Below are 17,825 nucleotides of genomic sequence, written 5' to 3'. Positions count from 1 at the left end.
ACATCAACGAGGGTGCGGCGAATAAAAAATACTAACGTCAGAAGGTCGTTTGCACGCCATAATATAAAGGTTAAAGCGTCGTCCATGTAAGCACGTTCATCACCAACGTAATTTCGCTTGTTGCGTAATTGTTGTTCGCGAATACGAGATAAACGAAACAGCGTGTTAAGCACTTTGAGTGCTATCAGAAGGAAATGCGCCTTTATTTTTGCTGCGGTTTAAACCGGCGAAAACCGAAAGGACACGATGCGATTGCGTTGTAAATTTAGAAAAGGTCGGGGGTGCGCGGCACCCCTGCACTCTACGCCAGTGCAAGAAGCTTTCATTTATGTAAACTTTTGCTCAGTTTGAGTGAATCGTATGTAACTGTATCATAACAAAGGTTACACATAATGAAGGTTTATCATGTGAAACGGTATCATAAAAGTTGATACAACACTCACCAAGATCAATATCATGACAGAGTTCTGAAACCACGCTCTCATTATCGTACGAACTGACAGTGGAAAGTAAATCTCGAACCTGGGCAAGATTCTCAATTTCTTCACAAATCTTCAAAGAAATAAACTTTTACGACAACTTGAAACATAAAAATCATCATAAAGTGAATGTGAATCAAAATATTAAATGAGCACCGAAAGAAAACATTTGAAAACTGAAACCTTTTCCTTGTGAAGTTTGTCAGCCCACTTTCCAAGTGCTGGAGAAGGTTTACTGTTGAGTAATCCTGCGTCATCACTTGATAAATGCTTAGTCACCCACGCAGGCAACATTGATTCAGCAGATTTTGAACCCTGTTCGGCCTCTGAAAGGACAAAGAAACGTAGAAGAAAAGATTGTTGTTTTTGATAAAAGTATTTTGCAACAACACTTCCATGAGATCAAAACAATGACAACATATAGTTTCATACAAGCAATGTTTAAATTCCAAACCTGCGTAGTTGTCAAATGTTAATGACGATGGACTTCCTGACACGAAATCGTCGGCAAACGAAATTAAATCATCGGCGATGGATGGAGGAGTTTCCGTTGAAACTTCGTTGTTGATATCAACGTTAAAATCATCGTTCGTCCCAAAGTATGAAGTCCTATGTTTTTTTTTTTTTTTTTTTTTTTTTTTTTTTTGACCGCACCGGGATTTGAACTCAGGATATCCTGGGCACGAATCCCGATCAGGTTTTTTTCTTGGTATATGGGTCGGGCGCTTGACCAATGCTGCCAATCACCCGCCCATGAAGTCCTATGTTGAATAATTTGGGTTATTGACGTGTGTCTTCTGCCACCCGGTGGCTGAGATTCCATACAAATATGCAGCTATCGGCTGACGTTGATATCAGATGTGAGTCATTATCAAATGCTAACGACACGGCAATTTCTGAGTGTCCGTTAATCACACAAACACATTCACCTAAACATATTTTCAACGGTTTAAAAACCATCTTGGTTCTGTTATAGTTGAGCCAAGCCACTTCTTCGGTTATGTGTGTTTTGTTGATAAGATATGAACAAACCATCATCAATAACAAAATAAAATGGATTCAACCACTTACCACAAACAATTACTATGGTTTGCTTTATACGTTTCTGTGCAACCCAATGCGAAAACCTTATCTTCAAATTTTGCAACACTTGAAAAATGCCACATTAAGTTAGATGATTGATAAAATTAAAAGATAAGTGCTTGATATTCTAACAAAGTTGTTTTAGGTGCAGACCATTAATTTTGCTTGATGTCTATTTTTGTAAGGTTTATTGCACCACGTCATTAGACTAAACAACCGAAACAACAAATGTAAACACTTGCCGATTATGGATTGGATGTTTCACTGCGGGTTGATTCGATTCGCTTTCGATACAATGTCACCGATTCATCTACTTTCTAGCAAATATATCTGCCTAACTACTTAACATCACATCTCCAAAGCTTGAATTAACGTTCAGCATTCATTGTGATGCTCCCTTTTAACAAATTTTGTCAATCACTTTTTCAATGTTAACAAACGCCATAATCATATATGAACTGGGATAATTATTGATTATCGGGTGACATTTGCGTACATTGCTTCGACAAATAATACAAATAAAAGTTGACTTCTAACAGATTAAAATTGTTTTCACATGTGATCACTCAAGCGCGGAAAACAATGTAACTTTATCGGTGATTCCCCTGTGTACTAATGTTAATGGAAACCATGGAAACAACGTTCGGTCGTGCATAGCAACCAAGTATTGTATTAAAATACGTTTATATACATCGGGTTAGTGGCATTTTTATGGAACTTTCAATAAAGGGAAGATTTATTGCATTTCTTATATTTACTTGTTAAATAACAATACGTTGGAGAGAACAATAGCTACTGTTTTGCAAACACATTACATATCTTCAAACTTATAATAATTGTTTGTATTTCATTCACTGTCAGTTTAACTTTTTGTCTTCATAATGAAGCGAACACAAGAAGAAATAAACTTGCATCACCAGAAAGTCATGAATTTTTTAAATAAGTAAGTTTAATTTATGGAGATTTACTGAAGTTAAACTATTGATGTTTTAGTGACAGAAAAGAAACAAAACGATTTTGCAACAGAACACTTTGTTCCCAAGGAGAAAACTATTCAATTCATGATGCTGTTGTTTGTTCTATGTCAGATTATTTTAATGCTTTACTTGGTGTTGAGGTAAGTATTTAAAGTATTTTACTATACTGAAACATTGCTTTACACATTTAGGAAATGGCATTTTAAATACTTTTGCCACAACCGCGTACAAATAATACACTGCAGTAGTAGCAATTTGTCTCTAATTTAAAGCAATATACAACATCTCAGTAATTAATAATGTCTTGACTTTGGTTAAAATATTTTGTCAACAAATATACATTTTTAAAAAGTAGGCATTTCGCACCAGAAGAAATCCTTTTGACGTGAAATAATAAACGTAGGTGACCAGTATAAAATCAACACATACCTGTGGCTGTAAAACATTGTTGATTAAAACTTTAACAGTGACATTGTACCAATTTGTCTGTCATTTTCAGCTATGTAATATTATTACAGTTATTAATAGTGTCCTACGTTAAAATATTATCTTACCAAAACGCAAAACTGGGTATTTGTTAAATATGTCATACATAAAGAATATATGTAACATTTAGTGGTTCTCAAACTTTTCACTTGCGGACTGACAACATTTGATGTGAAATATTATATGGAGATGCAATGTTTCTTAATAATCCTGACATAACTGAGTTTTGTGACACAAAACACTTGTCATTGTTGACAATATAATTGTTTATTATTTCTTCATCCATATGAAGATTATTTGTTGTATTTTAACATTTGCCACCATTATGTTTAACCACTTTCCCTCACACATGTTGACACTTAATACTTAGTATGTAATATTTCCATGTATAGAAATATTTGATTGGTTGTGGGTTGTGTTTGTTGTGATTGGTTAATTTTGTTTACTTATAGATGCGAGAGAAATACTCAGATTTTATCAAGGTTGACAATATTCCACCAAAAAGACTGGAAAGTGTATTGGATTATATTTACACTGGTGATATTGAAATAACAGAGAAAAATGTGTTGGAAGTGTTGGAAGATGCTGATTATACACAGATGGAAGGTATGCAAACATCACATATGTGATTAGGTGGTTTAACACATCCTGTACAACCAGCGTAATTTGAAAATTCCAAGAGAGTTATCATCTTAAGCTTCTGTACAATGTTTGACAGTGATAATGAAACATTTTTATAAATATGCCTTAAAATGGCACAAATACTTTCTGCAACTTCTACAAACAGGTATATATACAAAATAGAAACAGGGATAATTGTCTTTGGTCCTGCAGAATTTTCATTTTTAAAACTGTGCAGTGAACCATATTGAAACCCTTGGTCGAATGCAGTGAAGACACAAAAATTCAACTCAAAAAGGAAATGTTCAGACCTAACTATGAAGCCTATTGGATTTGTCCAAACTCTATGATGGTTGCTTCATGAATAGCAACTGTGCATTATGGTTTTTGCTCAAAAATTTGTACTGTGGTATCACCTTGTAATAAGCACTCAAACATATTCCAGGTGGCTCCGCATGTTTCAGTGTGTGAAAAACAGGTTTTAGTCCGTCCAACTTAATGTGACATTTATTAAATGTTGTAACAGCAGGATGTAAGTGACTGACGTAACTTGATTGTGCTTGTGTAGGTGTAAAGGAAGGTAGTTGTGTCAAACATGGATTCATGGTGTACCTAATACCTTTAGAGTGTGCAATGAATATAAGGGGTGGATTGGTTGCTTTGAATATTGTGCTGATGGGATTACTGGATAAAGTTGTGTAAATGGTTTTGTATAGTTGACCCTCTCCGGCAAGCAATGGCTGCATTAACCTGCATATCTAGATCCATTGACAATGCTCACTGTTTTAACCATTCATAGTGTCTGGAATTTTGTTTGTGCACACCAGTGTAACTTATACAATCTCACTGGGTAGACTTCCATACCTTAGTCTATAGAGTGGTGACGTGAAAGCTTTGTAAATATTAATTGCTATGTGAACCATACATCCACAATGATAACAAAATCCCATTTGAACATTCTTAAAATGTATTAAAGTAAGACAGCATGGTTACTAGAGACAGTAAGAGAAAAGTATTAAGTCATCACATTGATAAAAAGTTTCAGCATCACAACATTTAAACATTTGCTTCCACAAGCCATAAAAAAATCATTTACCACCCAGGATATTTCTTAGCACTAATAGCAGCTTTGGGTGCCAATATCTGGCATATATTGTTCGATTCATACTTAACTGAAATATCTGCAATTAAATTTGGAATAACGTGGTTTGTTTTTTTAGAATTGAAGTCATTTTGTTGTCGAGTCATCCTTGAAATGATTTCAACCGACAATTGTTTGAAACTAAGAGCTTATGCAACTCGATACAATCTTGCTGATGTGGAAAAGAAAACAAACCAAATGATTGTTGATAACATTGCAACAGTTGTACAACATGATGATTTCATGCAACTTGATGTTGGTGATATGTCTGCAATCATCAAACAGAGAAACAAAGGGGTAATTATCATTGATTCCTGATGCATGGTTATCTGGCTATAATTTTTCCATTACATGTGTAAGGTGGCAAGATTTATTGCAAGGTGAAAGTAAAATACAAAAACAAAACTAATATGTGAACAAAATGTTGAATGTGATACAAATGCAATGAATGATGACAGCAATCTCTTTATAATATGATTCAAACTTGCACTTGCTTTCTATAGAAAAGCCAAAACTAATATTCTGGATATTTTGAAGCTGACATTTCAAGCATGGCTGTGTTAATCATCAATATTTTGTTATATATCTTACATTTGGCGTTAAGTTGTCAACTCCAAGCATTTTACACATCACTACTTGCTTTCCTTTTACCATATTAGTTGTTGAATGTAGATGGAAGAAGCTGTTTTTACTGGAATGGTTCGATGGGTCAATTTTAATCCTTCCCACCGAGAGGATTTGTTTGTGAATCTTTTCTCACAACTTGATCTTTCATCTATTTCCACTCAGTTTGTTGCAACCACAATTAAAAATGAAGTAAATTGGTTTAAAGTTGATTTTTTTGGATCGAGTCAACATGGTTTAAATTTTCAGCCTCTTGTGAGACGTAACAATGAATGTTGTCATGCAGTCATGGATACTGTATTGAAACAATATGATGTACCAGAAACAAGTGGAAAAGGAAGTTCCATCAAAAAAGGTGGAAGATTTATTCAATATTCACAGCAAAATGTTACATCCACCATATTTACACCAACTGTAGGATACAGATCCTTAATTGCCGTGTACTTTTTTATATGCGTGCAATTCTCAACCTTTTATTCCAATTTGCAGTTTCACAGCAAACAGATAAATAAAACTAGAATAAACACGATTTAAAACTAAATGCCTACACGGCTCCACCTTATTCAAATAGAATGCAACTTATCACAGCCAAGAAGGCATTAAAATAAAGTACAATTGTCTAGATTGCAATGGATACACTAACACAACATAACTTAACTTTAAACCCAAACAGGAGATAAGTTTTAACGCATGAGTGCAGCAAGTAAACCCACAGAAATCATGCTCAGTTCTGTCCATTACATAAACCCTCACAGAAATTATTCTCCCATAACTTAAAGCTTCACTGAACCTTTGCACATGGCAACTACTTGGACATTCACAATAATATAGTATGAGATCTGCAAGTCTAGGTACATTAAACAACCAACAAGTTACTATTTGTGAGACTGTGATCGAATACTTAAACTAAGTCTACACTGGGTACACTGGCTTCACCAAAAAGAAGTACTACTTAAAATGGATTCATTTAAAAAACAATTGGCCAAAAACAAAAAAAAAAGCTAAAATTAGCTTTTCCCAAAGGAAACATGTTTCTATTGTTATCACCATAATTATTTGTTTTACACAAGCAAAAACCATAACAACCCATGTTTATGTTGCAGATTTGTCAGGATTTCTTCTCATTGGTGGCAATAAATGTAATCAAGATTGTGTGAAATGGAATGTTACCACAAAACAACATGAACATTACCCAGTATGTACATTGCTTGCTGTCATATGGTTTGCTTATTTAACCATGGGTTTGTTTCATATACTTGGTATTTGCTTCTGGAAGCAATAAAACTCTGCAGTAAATTATGCAGGACATAAAATGTTTAGTAAACTACAAACGTCACAATTTGTCAGGAACAAATTACACAATGATGGTTATTAAGCTAAATTACATAAAAACAATATTGTCTGCACTTTTGTTTCATCCTCATCCAAATTTGTTTAGAAAATGATCACAGACAGAGTGAACTCAACTTCAGCCAAATTTGGTGGAAATGTTTATGTAATGGGTGGAGATGGTCCAACACGAAGTTGTGAGATGTTGAATTTGGAGGAAAGTAAAAACTGGGTAAAAATTGCTGATTTGTCGGAAGGTCGACGTTTTGCTGCATCTGCTGTTGTTGGAGGTTGGTTGCTGTAACGCATTAGAGATTTACATAATGTAATGCGATGTCTCAAGCTAGTGTTTTGGTGTAATTAGCGCAAACATGGATTTTCATCTTTTCTAAAGCTCCACCAAGTAAACCTCAATTTAGCATTTATCAGCAGCTTAATTTCTGTAGTTCGTCAAGTAAGAGGAATGTAATTGTGAACGTTTAAGTAAGGTCAAAATGTCTCAAAAGCAACAGTTTAGATAATTGTTACACAACCTGGATCTTATTAAATGCATGTTGTAGAGGTCATATACCTGACCGGGGGACAAGGTGGAGATAACAAACCATTTACATCAAGTTTACTTTATTTCGTCAACGAAGGCTTATGGAGAAAAGGCTTTGAGGTGTTACAACCAAGATGTGGACATGGAATGTGTTCAATTGGCAGTAAGAATACATCTGAGTTCATTTGTGTGAAAGAATAATCCCATTACTGGACCCAGGTGCAAATCAGTCAGTTTAAACTTTTTACCCCAACAATATTCACTCACTTAATCCACACAAATGTTCCATGTAAATCCACAAGCTGTTTGCTTCAATCTGAGGTCATAGAAATTTAATTGGACAGAAATATTCTGTGACATGATAATATTGAGAAATACTGACCTAAAACCTACAAAAAAATGCATGAAAATTATGTGTTTTTTTACAAAGTAAAACCTTTTTACTTACTTTGGTCACAAATTACTGATGACGTCACTCAACTTCATAAACTTTAGTAAAAAATCAGCATTGTGTAAAATAATTATCTGCAGATTTACTGAGTTCTTTGCTGTATGAATATCAACCGTTATATTGCTTAACTTTATTGTAAACATCGATTTAAATCTGATCTCTTATTTGTACGTTAAGAAACACAGAGCTTACCTCATTGCTTGTTACGTAACATTACAACATAATCGTAATATGACGTCACAATAAATATTAACACAAGCGATTTGGAAATTTCTTCAGATGTTTTGTTTTCTGTGGGCGGAGATGACGGCAGACGATTCTTACAATCATGTGAATTCCATGATGTTCGTGTTGGAACCTCCACAAGAATCGCTTCTCTCAATGAAGCAAGAAGTCATTTAACATGTGAAGAAATTAAAGGGAAGATCTATGCAATTGGTTAGTGATGAAAAGTTAAGCAATCAAATTAACAGTAGGTGGTTTTTGTGTAAATTTTATAAAATACAAATTCATATTCGTCACCGGCAAATGTATCACGTGATAAATATAATGGAGTTTCCTGAAAAGAATCCTAAACATAAAAACTGGTAGATATAACTATAAAGTATTAACCTAAAAACAATAAAAAGTTTTACTTTAAATCTGACAGGAGGTCGTGGTCGTGGCCTGCAAACAGTTGAAGAATACGAACCTAGAGTCAACAAATGGAAATATGTTTCTCCTTTCCTAAATCCTCGTTGCGATCACTCTGCTTGTGTTATTGATGGGAGGATTTATGTTGTGGGTGGATTGGGGTAAGAATTGCTATTATGACGTCACTAAAGTCCACTGTTTCCCGTTTTTTCCATTCCAGTTACACGAGTGTGCGTTATTTTGTTTGCTTTCAAACGGTTTAGTGAGCAAACTTATAAAATACTGACGACAAAATGTTGTAGAAAACTTACCTGTGTTTGTTGTGTGCCTGATTCATGAAACTGTATCATGTTTGTTTTATAGAAACTTGGGTGAAGAACTCACATCAGTTGAAGTTTACGATCCAACCTCAGATGTCTGGACACATGCTTTTGATCTTGACAAACCAGTTTATAATGCGACTGTTGTTGCTGTTTAATATGTTTCTATATTTGGGTGTAGTTGATATTTAACTGAGATTGATCACCAGCAAAGATGCTCAAATGAATGTTTTTGTCCAAGATATCGTTTTGTGCAACTTAACCAACAGTTTTTATATTTTTGCAGCGTTTTCTAAATTTTTTTATTTTTTCACACTTCAATGTTTGATGTGAGTGGTGTTACTTCGTGTGTTTGTAAACATTTTCCATCATTAGTTACAATTGATCTTTGTTGATTTTGTGCTGAATCTGCGTTTCTTTACAATTCTGTTATTTGTGAACTTTTGTTTTTCCTTAGAATAACAACAAACACGTGATTGCTGCAAAGTCCGAGTAAATGCATGCACTTCCTTATATGGGGTGTTGCTTTCAAAATTGCCTACAAAGCATGCCAGGTAGGTGATTCCGCGACACCAAGTGAAAGTGGGTCACAGTCAAATTGCGTTTGTTTAATCAACATGTTGCCAATCAAACATTTTTATTTTTCAATGTGATTGTGTTTCACAACAACTGTGGACACATATTTGTTTCCATGGAAAGTTTATTTATTGTAGAAAGTTGTAAGATATTTGATGTGAAGAGTGACACTGGAACACAGTATATTTCTCAACTGCCCATAATCATATGCAACCATAATCATATGCTACCAAACACTAACTCACAATAAAGTAACAACTGATTTGTTTAAAGACACAATGTTGATATCTACAGCAAAGGATTCAATAAAGAAATGTTTTTCTGGTTTGTCTTGTGAGTTTGAAGCCGCCAATGACGCATCACGGCCTTGGGTTCTGGATGCCCAAAATTTCATTATATGTTATATTGGATTTATTTCATTGTTCGCACATGCTCTAAACGTATTAAGGTTAAATCTTGTCCATTTTAGTTTCTTGTCATTAGAATTGTTTTTTTGCTGTTAACCAGTTCACTTAATACTAGTGATGTGTTGCGCCGGATCCGGGTACCCGTACCCGGCCGGATATTGACCAATTTTCAATACCCAGACCCGGCCGGATAATACACTTAATTTTACCGGATAGTTGGGACAGCATTTTCGTCCTAAAAACGCACAAACATTTCGCAAATTACTCGTTTTTGGGACCCAGTCTGTAATACTCGCCGACGTAAGATTTTTCTGTTATTTGTTATTAAGGTTTTTCGTGACGTGTTATACCATATTAATAAATACCCACGTTTATTTGTTCCACTCATGATAAGCTAACCTTAACATAGCATTCCGTTTGGCAATCAAACTTTTTTGCTATACCGATAAAATACACGAATCGGTGTTAACAAACTGCCGGATCCAAATTATCCGGCCGGATTTGATTGCTAACTATCCGGATCCGGCCGTGCCGGATAATTTGCAACTGGGAACATCACTACTTAATACCCGGAAAATGTTGCTTGGTATTATTCAGTTTCAAAAAAAATGTTGCTTGCTATTATTCAGTTTCATAGTTGACTCAAGGGATTAGGTTTATTTTTCAAAGGCGAATTTAACAATTTTTAAACACTTTTTCCAATCAACATACACTGCAGTTTTGTTTTGGCAGCAATGTTGCCGTGTTTGCATAGCAGTTTCCTAGGTCTGTTTCTGGATAGGAAATAAATGATACAGAATTTGATGCTTAGATGAAAATTAATCATTTCCAACAAACTTTCGTTTGTTTGCCTTCGCAATTTTCTATGGTATCGTTTAAATGCATTTCTATAAATGCCCCTGCACCAAGCATAATACCATACCTAAAATGAAGAGGTTTTCATTTATTTCCTCCGTAAGCCTGTTCCCAAAAGATTCTTGCTTTTGACGTTTTTGCCTTACTTCTCTATTTTGCACAAAATTATGTGATACAAAGTACAAAACAAAGGCGTTAAAAATGACGGGCGAATGCGAAAACGTTTTTTTCCTATAGGGGCTTCAGGCATGAGAGGATTGCTTCGGCGACCTCGTTTAATTTTGCGCCATATTGCATAAATGCATCAGTCCATAGGTGTGGCAGCAAATTTCTTGAAGTAAAAGCCACTTTCTCCATACAGCCGACTTCGCCTGTTTTCATTCTTTCCTTGATTCGAGTCCTGCTCAGTATTTGTTGTTCTGCCAAAACTGTCCGTTTGTTTTCCCGCAGCCTTTCTAAACGCCCGCCGGCTTTCCTAGTCAAAATCAATTGAGACAACATGAAAGTTCAATGTTACAACTCAAAAACTGCCTGGCTCTTCAGCCAACGCGGTCAATATATAAACTCATTTCAAGGCGTGTTGGCCGGGTAAAAATGACTTAAACAAATGTAAACAACAAAAAATCTTGTAACTCTGGTCAGTGGAAAATTTCAGTCGTGATCGCTATTTTTAGCAACAACACAGTTTTACGAATAGATGCCTGCATGCAATCTTATTCCTCTTGAGAAGTGGATCAAAGCTATACAGCGCTAACCTGTAAAAGGTCAAAAAGTAACAAGAAAGTGGTACTGAACAGCTTAAATGCTATTCGAAACATTTGCTTGCCATCATGCTTAACAACAGACGTCTACCTTCGGAAAATGCGTCGTTTTGCGAAGCGACTTAATTCTTTAAATTTCCTTTCCAGCGAAGCAGCCATTAATATCACACAACACAACAATATTATTTAAAAATTAGTGTTGTGAAATTGGATTTGTTTTTTTTAATGTAGGATTATTTTTCAAATCAGACGTTATAGAAGTTCCTACGCTTCTGCCGGTACCTTATATCTTACCTTTCTCGTCGCGACAGATGAGAGCAAATTTGCACATGACACTTAAAACGAATGCCCAAGATATAATACAAGAATCTTTAACTACAAGTGCAGAAAAGCAGCATTTGGATTTGCAGTCGTGGCATTGGCCAACTTGCCCGGGCATTAAACAGGGTTTACTTAAAAACAAGAAGGAAAAATTATTCCTAAATAAAAACCAAAGAAAACCTAAAGTCGTATTTGGAAAGTTCATCCGACAAGTCCTGCTGTTGTCAAGTTTTTTTCTATTTTAACATATTCTCTACTGGCAAACATCTCAAAGCCTCGATAGCCGCTCATCAACTTCATTTCCGTGTACAAAGGAGCGGGATAGCTAGGTCCAGAGTAATTCCTACCATAGACAGATATTGATATTGAAGTGGAAAGTTTTATCGTGTAACTGAGTTGTGTTAGAAGTGGAAAGTTTTGTCGTGTAACTGATTTGTGTTAGAAGTGGAAAGTTTTATCGTGTAACTGAGTTGTGTTAGAAGTGGAAAGTTTTATCCTGTAACTGAGTTGTGTTAGAAGTGGAAAGTTTTGTCGTGTAACTGAGTTGTGTTAGAAGTGGAAAGTTTTATCGTTTAACTGAGTTGTGTTAGAAGTGGAAAGTTTTATCGTGTAACTGAGTTGTGTTAGAAGTGGAAAGTTTTCTCGTGTAACTGAGTTGTGTTAGAAGTGGAAAGTTTTGTCGTGTAACTGAGTTGTGTTAGAAGTGGAAAGTTTTATCGTGTAACTGAGTTGTGTTAGAAGTGGAAAGTTTTATCGTGTAACTGAGTTGTGTTAGAAGTGGAAAGTTTTATCGTGTAACTGAGTTGTGTTAGAAGTGGAAAGTTTTATCGTGTAACTGAGTTGTGTTAGAAGTGGAAAGTTTTATCGTGTAACTGAGTTGTGTTAGAAGTGGAAAGTTTTATCGTGTAACTGAGTTGTGTTAGAAGTGGAAAGTTTTCTCGTGTAACTGAGTTGTGTTAGAAGTGGAAAGTTTTCTCGTGTAACTGAGTTGTGTTAGAAGTGGAAAGTTTTATCGTGTAACTGAGTTGTGTTAGAAGTGGAAAGTTTTGTCGTGTAACTGAGTTGTGTTAGAAGTGGAAAGTTTTGTCGTGTAACTGAGTTGTGTTAGAAGTGGAAAGTTTTATCGTGTAACTGAGTTGTGTTAGAAGTGGAAAGTTTTGTCGTGTAACTGAGTTGTGTTAGAAGTGGAAAGTTTTATCGTGTAACTGAGTTGTGTTAGAAGTGGAAAGTTTTCTCGTGTAACTGAGTTGTGTTAGAAGTGGAAAGTTTTGTCGTGTAACTGAGTTGTGTTAGAAGTGGAAAGTTTTGTCGTGTAACTGAGTTGTGTTAGAAGTGGAAAGTTTTATCGTGTAACTGAGTTGTGTTAGAAGTGGAAAGTTTTGTCGTGTAACTGAGTTGTGTTAGAAGTGGAAAGTTTTATCGTGTAACTGGGTGGGGTACTGGCAGCATAGGTCACGCGCCGTCCCATAGCCAAGAAAAAAGGCAGCAATTTGCATGTCTTTAAATAGCGCCCGGCATTCATAAATTTGTACCATTTCTCACAGTCTAAACGCTATATACCGACTCATCAATCATCATGGCTGCACCCTTCGCTATAGACCCTGCGATCATAGCCCTGTTCCAAGACATAAAAAGTAATGATACTTATAGAGGCTTTACAATGCGACTCAGCGGAACGACTGTGGTAGTTGACAAAAAACTGGAGAATAGCAGCGCAAATCCATTCAAGGATTTGGTGGTCGAATTCACGGACACCAGCTGCAGGTTTGGTGAGATATGTATTTAGTTGTTTGTTATTCGATAATATGTAAATTGAGTTGTGATGTAGGGATTTTTACCTTAAATAAGTTTGTACCAATTTCTATCATGTTTCATTTGAAAATCCGATACGACCGTTTGGACGGCAATTGGGCAGCCATTATCTGCAGCAGTAACCTTTTTTCCGTTGCAGACTTGCCGTGTTTATGTGCTGGGGCAAGTTTGCTTCTGCCACGGTGAGCAATCTTGTGTTCGTTACATGGTTCGGACCTAACGCCAATACGATGGAGAAGTTTCAACTCAACCAAGCAGCACTTAGCACCAAAAATGCTTGCCTTGGCGTGCTCTATCAAATCGAGGGTATCAATAACACACAAACACCTTGGGTTCTTAATAAGATGACTTGTTCCCCCCCAGATGAATAGCATCGAACACCTTTCTTTGCCATGATTGCGGGATGATTGGTCTGCAAACACCAGTGGACACATCACATAAAAGTCTCACCTGTGAGGTGTCCATGACAACTTCCTTAATTTGTAAGTTGGATACGGCAGTGCGGTAAGCTTCGGGAACCTGCTGTGCTTTGGCAAGAGCAATATGATCCAAATTGATTGCAGGATTTTGAATGGAGCCAATCACTGCTCTGGATAAGGTATCAGCAACACAATTGTATTTACCTTGTACATGACAAAGGTCCGTTGTATATTCGGATATGGCGGACAGGTGGCGCTGTTGTCTTGCTGACCATCCGATGCCCTTTGTAACGCAAAAGTCAACGGTTTGTGGTCGGTGTAGAGGGTAAATATGCGGCCCTCTAGGAAGTATCGGAAATGGCGAACAGCCAGATGAGCCGCCAGCAACTCTCGGTCGAAAGCGCGGTACCTCATCTCGTTAGCACGCAAATGACGGCTAAAAAAAAAGGTTTCCAAAGCCCGTTTATATGCTGTTCAAGCACCGCTCCTACAGCCCTATCGAATGCATCAACAGTCAGGACGACTGTGGCATCAGGATGTGGGTGGTTAAGTTTGGTTGCATTTACCAGTGCAAGTTTTGCTGCGTCGAAAGCACATTGCAAATCACGAGACCACTGCAGCTGAGCATTCCTTTTTGACATGGAATTATAAATGGGGGACATGATACTTGCGGCAGAAGGAATAAATCTGTGATAAAAGTTTATCATTCCAGCAAATCTTTGCAAACCTTTAACAGTGGTGGGTCGAGGAAATTTTTCTATGATTTCCACTTTACTGGGCATAGGTTTTGCGCCTTCGGCATCAACCAAATGACCTAGAAACTGGATTTGTTCTTTTCCAAAAACACATTTGTTGATTAAAATGCCGCATTCCTGCAGGCGGCGGAAAAGCTGTTCTAGGTGTAATTTATGTTGACTTGGGGAACTGCTGGCCACCAGTATGTCGTCCAGGTAAACAAAAACAAATGGTAAAGATTGACATACCTGGTCCATAAGCCGTTGAAAAGTCTGGGCTGCATTTTTCAGACCAAAAGGCATTCTTAAGAATGCAAACAATCCAAACGGAGTTGTGATGGCAGTTTTTTGGATGTCTTTCTCTGCAACAGGGACCTGGTGGTAGCCACGAACTAGGTCGATTTTCGAAAATATTGTGGCGCCGGACAACCGCGATGTGAAGTCTTGGATGTGCGGAATGCTGTAGCGATCTGGCTGGGTGGACACATTTAGGCGGCGGTAGTCACCACAGGGGCGCCATTCACCTGATGGCTTTGGCACCATATGTAGTGGTGCGGGCCAAGGACTGGATGAACGACCAATGATCCCCATTTGAAGCATCTTGGCAAACTCCGCTCTAGCGATTGCAAGCTTTTCGGGGGATAAACGACGTGCCTTTGCATGAACCGGTGGTCCAGTTGTGCAAATGTGATGCTGGACCTTGTGTCTGGGTGTAATGCTGGAAAACTTCGGTGCGGTTAAAGACGGAAATCGTGAGAGAAGTCTTGTAAAATCTTCAGTAGATGTGGTCAATTTGCAAATGCGCGACGATTTGTCATTTGTGGTTTTTATAGGAATGCTGGCGAACGATGTTGAATGAACAAGACAACTGTGGCGTAGGTCTACCAGCAAAGAATGTGCACGGAGGAAGTCGGCTCCTAGAAGAGGTTGCGATACGGCGGCAAGTAAGAATTTCCAACGAAATTTGCCAGCTGCAAGTTCCAGGTTGAGTACCTTTTCCCCAAAAGTATTAATCCTGCTGCCGTTAGCTGCAATTAACTTGATTCCTTTAGCTTGTTGTTGACGAGCAAGACGTGATGCTGGGAAAACGCTTACCTCAGCGCCTGTATCAACTAAGAAATAACGACGAGTGGTTTGATCCCAAATGTGAAAGAGGTTATGAGCTTTGCCGGCCGATGAAGTAACTAACAACGGCCGGCTGACGAGTTTCCCTGGAAACTGCAGGGAGGTTGACATTTCTTTGCCTTTTCACCAAAGCGCTGATGGTAAAAACATAGACCCTGATTTGCTGCAGTGCGTGTTGATGCACGTGGAGACGCCGCGAGCATGTTGCGCCTGTCTACCTTTGTGGCAGCCGTGAACGCGTGGCGCTCCTCGCCTCTTGCCTGCCAAAGAGTGGTAGCCCGTCGTGCAAAAACACGTGGGTCGTCAAAATCTTCTTTTGCGAGTATAATTCGTATTTCTTCGGGCATCCTTTGCAGAAAGATATGACGAAAAAGGAAACACGGCTTATGACGGCCTAACAATGACAGCATCTCATCCATTAATTCTACTGGAGATCGGTCTCCAAGTTCAGATGTATGTAACAGTTTATGCGCTCTTTCATAATCTGAGTAGTCGTAAGTGTTTATTAACCGTTGCTTTAGTGAATTGTACTTATCGTGATCCGGTGAGTTTTCCAATAAATCCAATAGTCTACCGGCGCTTGCTTGATCCAGGGACGAAACAACGTAAAAATACTTCGTTTCATCAGCAGAAATGTTTCGTAGCGCAAACTGGGCTTCGACTTGCTGAAACCATATTCTTGGTTGCTGTGTCCAAAACGTTGGCAGTTTCATAGCAACTGCGTGCATGACAGAGTTTGCTCTTCCATACCTTCAAACGTTCGGGGTCACCAATTGAAGCGGTTGCTTGATAACGTGTATTTTTCTGAATGCGCGTCGTTGCCAGAGCACGCTCAATTTTTCGAGACACGCAGAAAAAGGCAACACAAAAAGCAAAACGTATCATGCTTCAGTGAATTCAAGGGTGGCATCCGCCACAACTTCAGGTTACTCTGAATTTTATGGGAAAGCGGTAAAGAAAGATGGAAGTGGAAAATATCAATTCGCCTAAATGTAGCCTTGTTAGACTTTTATTTGAAGGCGCTTGCATGCCTATATATACCCTTGTGAATTGGTTATTTTTGACATTTTTGGCTACATTTTTCAAACCATAGTACAATCAACCTCTTTTAGTAAGTACACAAAGTATTTTACCAAATTTAACGTTTTCCTATTTCATTGCCCGACGTTTTAAATTCACTCACAATTTACCGGTTGATTCAGTTTTTGTGTGTTATATAATTCAAATGTGTTAAAACCTTGGTCATTTTGCTTTTGTTATTCGAACCGATTTCTTTCTGCTTGTCAGTGGCTCACTTATTACACGGAAATGTTACCTGGTATGAACTCTGTTAGTTATTGGTAAGAGCGGAAGCCTTCCTGCGTTATCCGGACTTCTGGGTTAAAATATATGACAACTTCCCGCTTCTGTGTAAACATTCCTTTAGCGGTCGTCCTGTCTCTCGTGAAGCATCAACAGCAATAACAAAAAACCTTTCACCAATTTACATGAGTTAAATTCGATGACCTTCTGAACGTCAGTACACAAATATAGTTTGTAAATCCGTACAGTCGTTTCACAGGCGGTTTAACGAACAGGACAAAGTTGACAATGTTAAGTTTGAGTGAGCGCAAATGTTCAAACCTCCCGGAAAAGTTAAAGTTCGCAAACTTTGTAACTTTCTTTCGACTCTTTTTCGTCTAAAAATTAACCAAAAGCACAAAAATTTCGCGTCATACTTGTTAAAGTTTTCTTGGCTCAAAAAGTTTGAACGATGACCTTTTTTAAAATATACTTTTTAAACATGACTGCACATTATCAAACAACCATGCTGGTCTCGTGTCATTTGCTCCATATCATCAAAATAAACAACATGTTCCACTTAAATTCTGAGTGAGCCGCCTGATCCAATAATATCATGTAAGGTGCCGCGATTTACAAACAGTTCTACCTTCAAGGTTGGACGAATCGTCCAGAGTGATCATTTAATGCTGATATTATTAATTACTGGACTCAAAACAGACGTGCTCGTCGCATTTAATTGTGCTAAAATGCATTTATAGTGCTTTATAAAATTGACGAAAGTAAGGAATTTCGGTTTTATTGTTTTCTCAGCCCTGCTTGTCTGGTTTTCGTGAATTATCTGCCGCC

At 37.4% G+C, this 17,825-nt stretch overlaps 3 protein-coding genes across 3 annotated transcripts in view; all 3 read left to right on the top strand.

The window, feature by feature from the left end:
- Positions 1-17,825, top strand: part of LOC145887733 (kelch-like protein 12) — a 62,786-nt gene that overhangs the window by 10,757 nt on the left and 34,204 nt on the right. The gene's annotated exons all lie outside the window — the stretch shown is intronic.
- On the top strand, positions 2,353-5,105 carry LOC145911363 (kelch-like protein 12). The gene is made up of 4 exons (XM_082998687.1): positions 2,353-2,505; positions 2,556-2,679; positions 3,478-3,631; positions 4,867-5,105. Exons 1-4 carry the CDS (start codon positions 2,444-2,446, stop codon positions 5,103-5,105), a joined length of 579 nt encoding a protein of 192 aa, XP_082854813.1. The 5' UTR covers positions 2,353-2,443.
- On the top strand, positions 5,475-9,525 carry LOC145887736 (kelch-like protein 7). The gene is made up of 8 exons (XM_082978940.1): positions 5,475-5,603; positions 5,661-5,766; positions 6,515-6,606; positions 6,850-7,030; positions 7,301-7,444; positions 8,012-8,170; positions 8,382-8,526; positions 8,729-9,525. Exons 1-8 carry the CDS (start codon positions 5,484-5,486, stop codon positions 8,841-8,843), a joined length of 1,062 nt encoding a protein of 353 aa, XP_082835066.1. The 5' UTR covers positions 5,475-5,483; the 3' UTR covers positions 8,844-9,525.

The sequence above is a fragment of the Ascidia mentula genome, chromosome 1 (genome assembly GCF_947561715.1).
Source record: "Ascidia mentula chromosome 1, kaAscMent1.1, whole genome shotgun sequence".
NCBI lineage: Eukaryota > Metazoa > Chordata > Ascidiacea > Phlebobranchia > Ascidiidae > Ascidia > Ascidia mentula.
Note: the sequence above shows the minus strand (reverse complement) of the source record. Positions and strands in the feature narration are given on the sequence as shown.